General features: G+C 33.4%; 2 protein-coding genes across 2 annotated transcripts in view; both read left to right on the forward strand.

Moving 5' to 3' along the window:
- Positions 958-4,845, forward strand: LOC105160855 (ferritin-2, chloroplastic). Its single transcript, XM_011078352.2, has 8 exons — positions 958-1,332; positions 1,509-1,592; positions 1,691-1,751; positions 1,845-1,932; positions 3,848-3,909; positions 4,047-4,112; positions 4,215-4,278; positions 4,391-4,845. The coding sequence occupies exons 1-8, from the start codon at positions 1,034-1,036 to the stop codon at positions 4,441-4,443; spliced, it is 777 nt and encodes a 258-aa protein (XP_011076654.2). The 5' UTR covers positions 958-1,033; the 3' UTR covers positions 4,444-4,845.
- LOC105160857 (multiple inositol polyphosphate phosphatase 1) overlaps positions 6,167-6,719 on the forward strand; it is a 6,140-nt gene continuing 5,587 nt past the window's right edge. Inside the window, exon 1 of the mRNA XM_011078355.2 lies at positions 6,167-6,424. Coding sequence (XP_011076657.1) covers positions 6,312-6,424 — 113 coding nt within the window. The 5' untranslated portion in view covers positions 6,167-6,311. The remainder of the gene's footprint in view (positions 6,425-6,719) is intronic.

A 6,719-nucleotide genomic window follows, 5' to 3' on the forward strand; every position in this document is an offset into this window, starting at 1 on the left:
ATTACAAACTAAGGCCCAAAAAAATCTCAACTTGACCTATTCGAAATGAGCTTATATTGTTCACATCATTGTGCTTGCTAATATTTTATTTATGTCTGATGAAACTTACGATATAAAGTAAATTGCTATAGTATTTAATTAGGTTTTATATGTGGAATAAAGTATGATCAAAATTGATACTTCTTTTTTCTACTTGAAGATAGATTTCCTTTCTTTGATTTCCATTTTTATTTAAACTTTTATATATAAAATAGTTATTCACATTTGTTTCTAATATGAATACTATATTTATTATTATAATATGTACTTATCTTTTGTATACATAGTTGAAAAATTTATCTAAAATAAGCCTAACATATTGTTTAATTATTCCTATATTGAACTATTAATTTTTATAGGGGCCAAATTGTTAAATAAATTGTAAACAATATTATTCTTTTATATATTAAAGCATAAGGCTATAGAGATTAAAAACACATGAAAGTGAATTTATCCCTAAGTTATTAATACCAATTTTAAATCGATACAAATATTAAACACGCATTATTTTTTTAAAGTAAAAATTGACCTCGTTTAACCAATGAGAGACGTGAATTTATTGGGTATTCGCAATATTTTAAATGGAGTGTCTATTATTTTTTTAAAATTATAATTTATATTTTTAAACTGTTTAAATTAAAAAAATTTATAAGATTCTTCTAACTTTTTATTTCGGTTAATTTCGTTATAAAAATAAAAGCTATTGTAAATATGGTATTATTCCATTTTTTTGCCCCCATGAGGTCAAGCTGACAGGACCGGGTTCGGTCCAGATATTCTCCTGAGTTTCTACACTATACATGAGCCTGCCACGCGCTTCCTCCAAAGATTCAATCCTCTCCATCCACGTGTTGTCTTATCAGACGGTCATCCGCGCCCCCTCTTCATTTTCGGTGTACTTATAATCCATCCATCCATGTCTATCACCTCCACTCACACGCAGACTCCTACTCTCAGTTTTCCCTCTTCTCTCTCTCTCTCTCTACTGAAAAGGATGCTCCTCAAAACTGCTCCTGCTTTTGGCTTGTTGAATTCCCATGGGGAGAATCTGGGAGCTCTGTTTTCCTCTGCCTCTTCACCTCCTTCTTTGCTTTCACTGAAGAATTTTGAGGGAAGAAATGGCGTGGTCTGTGCTGCGAAGCACACCAACAGCAAGCCCTTGACCGGCGTTGTTTTCGAGCCATTTGAAGAAGTGAAGAAGGAGCTCTTGCTCGTGCCCAGTGTCCCTCAGGATTCGCTTGCTCGCCATAAGTTCGCCGATGAGTCTGAGGCCGCTATCAACGAACAAATCAAGTGCGGTTTCTATCTTCCTTCAGTTTTTAGCTTCTTTCCTATTTGAAAAGATGTTATCTTCGTCCTTGTTTCTTCTTCTTCTTCTTCTTCTTCGTTCCCTTGTGAAATTAATTGGATTTTTCATCTGTTTATTCCAATCTAATGGATTTCTCTTGGAATACATGTGGTGATTACAGCGTTGAGTACAATGTCTCGTATGTGTACCATGCCATGTTTGCCTACTTTGATAGAGATAACGTTGCTCTCAAGGGCCTTGCGATGTAAGAAACCAAGTCATTTTCGGTGCGAGGACTTCATTATTTCCTTATTCTTCTGAAAAAGATTAGTTGAACTTGGTTTCTTGTTTCTTTTCTTATAGGTTTTTCAAGGAGTCAAGTTTAGAAGAAAGAGAGCACGCTGAAAAATTGATGGAATACCAGGTGTTCGATCATTTATACATGTTTATTACCTCCTCTTTACAATAATTGGTAGAAAAGTAAGTTAATCGATGTTACCTGTTCAACAAAATCCAGAACAAGCGAGGTGGAAAAGTTAAGCTCCAGTCTATTCTGATGCCACTTTCCGAGTTCGATCATGCTGAAAAAGGAGATGCATTATATGGTAAATGATTCATTTCTTGCCTATGCTGCCTTAGATTATAACGTGAAAATATTATCTGTGGAGGGTATGTAATGAACAGTCATGTTTATCCTGTATTTGAATGGTTCATATATGTGCATAGGTCAAATTTTTTATAGTAATCTTTCATGTCTATCCAATGTTGACATCAACCATGGGGACCAAGATTTGTCTTCATCCTACATTTCTTTGTGGTGGGCAATAAACTTCTACATGCATCCAGTTTCCTGCTGGGGGGTATCCACATAATAATATATCTCCCAGTGGCATTTTTTTCATGTCACCAATTGTTTGTTGTTCACACACGTCTCTTACTAGTAATGCTGAGTAATTATAAAGCACATGGATATTATGTTTTATTCTATGGGACACAACATCGATCATATAGTTGATTTTGTATCCATTTCAAGATCAAGTACAATGTTGGTGTCATATGTGGATATGCTTTCACAATCAAAATCTCTTTGGATTATTATGTTCCTAAAACTACTCCCTCAAATACATGCATAAGAGCGCCAAATATTGGGAGAAAGAAATTTCTTATCATTGCTGGACTTGGAGCAATTTGGCATAATTCTTCACAATCCCTCATCTCCTTTTACCCTCTTGTGCCTACCACAACCTGCACATACTGCTCCTACTCCTTTTTGCCGCCCAAGAACATGTACTTCACGTCCCTTTCCTGCAACCCACTAATCAATTTCTCAACCGGCACCGTAAAACATCCAACACAACTGCCGACTCTCTCCGTAACATATATGAAATCATGGAAAGGACAAGTGATAAGGAGCATAACAAATGATGATTAGTGAGAAAAAGTATGTCCAATCCACATAGAGATTTAGGTGTTTTTATTTGATCTGGATCAATATGCACCGAGTAATGTCAGATCTCGGTCGCTTTGAATGGAGGTCTTTTGAGTACTGAAACTGGCTGTTCAAAGTGCTTATAATTGTGTTACAGGATATTGATAGTATAGGATCAGCATTTATGGTGGAAGTACTTGTTTGACCTTTTACTTTAGATTCCAGGTCTTGTATTTTTCTTTGAGTTCTGTTGATGCAATCTGTGAGGTTTTGCTGGTCTTGGTGTCTTTGATGGTCTCTGGAAATGACTAGTGTTGGTCTCCACTTCTCTCTAAATATATGATGATTAACTGGTGAAGTTTTCTCTATGATTAACTGTGTAACTGTTGAGGATGTAGATCACAGCTAAGAGACACGTGACAGGGCAAAGGTCAACTTGATTGATTAAGGGTATAGTTAAAAAGTATATTGGTAATTGCCTTTATCTGAAAATCCAATTTAATACACACTTCTTTTTTATTTTAAGTGGGAGGAATTACTTGTATTATGATCCCAAAGAAGTACAATAACAAAAAGGCATGTGTTGCTTTCCTAGTTACTTGCTTGGTTGTGAGAGCATAGTTTCAAATTCTATTTGAAATCTGTTTAAAAGGGAAGTATTAAGATAAAATATGCTTTCTGAAATTACTGATTTAATACGAACAGTTCACCCGATACTGTAATGTCACTTACTGAATAGTGTATTTTAAAGAATAATGAGCAATGACTTCTTTTCTTTTTTTTTTTTTTGGGGGGGGGGGGGGGGGGGGGGGGGCAGATAATTCACTACATATTGAACCGCAGTAATTATCAATGATTTACTTGATAAATCATTAATGAAATATATTTTCCTTTTCTGCATAAAGTGTATGAAAGAGCTACTATCTACCATCATATCTTTGGCATAAGTGTTTCATCACAATTTTCTTGAGAAATTGCAAGATTGTTGCACGTCTTCTCATTATACTCTCATGCCCATGAGCGCTTAACTCATTTGTCAAAGACTAAATGACCTTGATATTTCTTTTTCTTTAATTTTATTTGTATTACAGCTATGGAGCTGGCATTGTCTTTAGAGAAGTTGACAAACGAGAAGCTTCTAAATTTGCATGCGGTAAGTGATGCTTATAGACTCTCTATAGGTGCGTGCTTGAAATTTAAATTTGGATATGTGATACTCTTGCCTGCTTTAGTCTGAGGGTGGCTGGTGGAGATAGTTTACACTGATAACCTTCATCATTTCAACAACAGATAGCCTCCCGAAACAATGATGTGCAGCTGACTGATTTTATCGAGAGCGAGTTTTTGGCTGAACAGGTTCTCGATTATTTCCCATCACCATCTATATTGCAGGGAGACTCTCACATTCTACTTCTGACTATGGTATAAAACTAAGCTTCAAAACTTTGCTTCTTTCAGGTGGAATCTATCAAGAAGATATCAGAATATGTTGCACAGCTGAGGAGAGTGGGTAAAGGCCACGGTAGGGACTATGGATATACAAAAGCCGCACTTTGCTTTTCTTTCCCAAATCACTTTTTTCCCTTCTGCTATCACTAGTTCTCATACCAGTCATTTATGGTTTCTTGTATTAGGCGTTTGGCACTTCGATCAGATGCTCCTCAGGGAAGAGGCAATCGTTGCTTGAAACGGTTCTTGATCTGTGCTTGCCCTTTTGAAGGGCATTCTGTGCGTCCCCCCACTTTAGATTTGTAATTTGCTTTTTGCCAGTTGATGAGGATGGTGTTGGGGTTGGGGGGTTATGTGGAAGGTGCAGATGAGACTAGTTATGGTGGGTTGTGGAATGGTTGGTAGCAGTATGAAATGCGCTTTAGAAATTTAGCATATTTTCGTCCGTACGCAACTTGACTTTTACATCTGATGCCGTTGAATAGTGCCCATTATACCTTTTCACTTTGTTTCTTTGGTGGGGTTTCTTGTCGCTGGCCGCTGCAGGTTTGGTCAACTGGCCTTTCCGGCGCACTGTGTTTCGATGAAAATGGTTAAGAAAATTTATGGAAGTAATATGAGAATGATCTGAAAAATAAAATGGGAGTATTACACTTCCTTTTTATAGATTTGGTTGAATTACATATAAGCTCTTTATGATTTGAAAAATTATATTTAATACTATTGAAGTTTCTTTTCAATTAAAAGATAAATTATTCTTTAATTAAAACTCATTAAATTTATTGACATTAATGAAAAAAGGTTGCACAAAAATTCATATCTACCATTGCTTGATTTATTGTAAGTTAAATAAATATTTATATAATTAAAATTTTCTTATACGTTTTTATAGAGTAAGACATGTGATGAGAAATACTTTTATTGTTATAAAGGTAGTTGAATAAGAAAAATATATTTGATTTGCAATAAATTATTAAGGAACTTATATATACTTTTTATTCTTTATTATTTATAATTACATTAATAATATAATATATATATAAATTTTTAAATAATTTTGCATGTATCTGACTTTATATAAGAAATAGAAGAATAAAAAATTAGTTGACGATAAAATTAATAATTTAGATGAGTATATATTAAAATTTAAAATTAAGTTGATATTATTTATTAAGATAATAAAATATTAATTTAATGTATTTGTTGTATCATATAATTCATTCTAAATTATAATGATATTAATTAATGCCAAATTTAAATTTAGATGAATGTAAACTTTATTGTATATCATTTATTTTAAATTAAAAATTATATCTTAATGAAATTATCTACTTAAAAGATGATGGCTATTTTTAATAATATTAAAAATAATGGAGGGGTAAAATGAATATGAATAGATGTAGATCTACTCATATTATTATTTGCTCTGTTTTCTATTTTATCTAAAAATATGTGTCATCAGATTATATATCTGTAAATATTGGATAAAATTATATTTTTGGTCTCATAAATTAGAAATTTTAATAATTTTATTCCTCTATTTTATGAAATTTCTAAAATACTTCTTAAAGTAGAAAACTCAATATATTTAATTGTATTTTTTACAAAAAATTTAAAATAATCCCAAAATTAAAATGAATTGACACATATAATCTTATCCTTTACATGGTTAATGAATATACCGACTTTTTTTTTCCTTCTAATTTTGAGATAATGTTAAATATTTTATAAAGTATAAAATTAAATATATTAACTTTTTTAATTTTAAAATTATTTAAAAAATTTCATAAAATAAATGATTAAAACGTTGAACCCGGAGGTAAAAAGTTTTTAACTCCTGTTGTACGAGACTAAAAGCGTAACTTTGCCGCAAATATTGCATGGTCAGTTTAAGAAAAAAGAAACACGAGAATAGCTATACAAGAAAGAAAACATCCCACCCATCATCCACCCAATAGGAATCCGCCAGGTGTAGCCCACTTACACCTCGGAGTTCACCAACGTTCCAGATCTTCTTCAAACATTCATAAAACAATTTCCCCGATCTCTATATATATAATTCCAAAAACAGCAAAAATTCCTGATACCCGCGCTCTGGAGTAGCCTATGGCAGCCCCACCGGCGACTGTATTGTTCTTATTATTATTGTTTCCTGCAGCGGTGTTTCCAAACGCCGAAGAAAATTTCGACGTTCGCCGCCATTTATCCACTGCTACCAGGTTTCTCCCCTCACTCCTCGATTTGCCGGATACTGTAATTTACTCAAGCTTACGTGTATTGATCAATAAAATTAGTTCTTTTTGTGTGCTTAATTGTTGAAATTCGTGATTTGGCTTGGCTAGAGGGCTTTTGCATATGTTGGCATCTGTCAAAGATAGCCATTCAACCTTTTGTTTCTGAAAAGTATGTGGGTTACAGTTGACATGATTCGAGTTTCTGGAAGTTTAGTCTTCTGGTAACTCTTTTTCGTGCAAAACTTTCTCTGAGTATCGAATGCATATTTTTTAAACTTAT

Source organism: Sesamum indicum, linkage group LG4 (genome assembly GCF_000512975.1).
Source record: "Sesamum indicum cultivar Zhongzhi No. 13 linkage group LG4, S_indicum_v1.0, whole genome shotgun sequence".
Classification (NCBI taxonomy): domain Eukaryota; kingdom Viridiplantae; phylum Streptophyta; class Magnoliopsida; order Lamiales; family Pedaliaceae; genus Sesamum; species Sesamum indicum.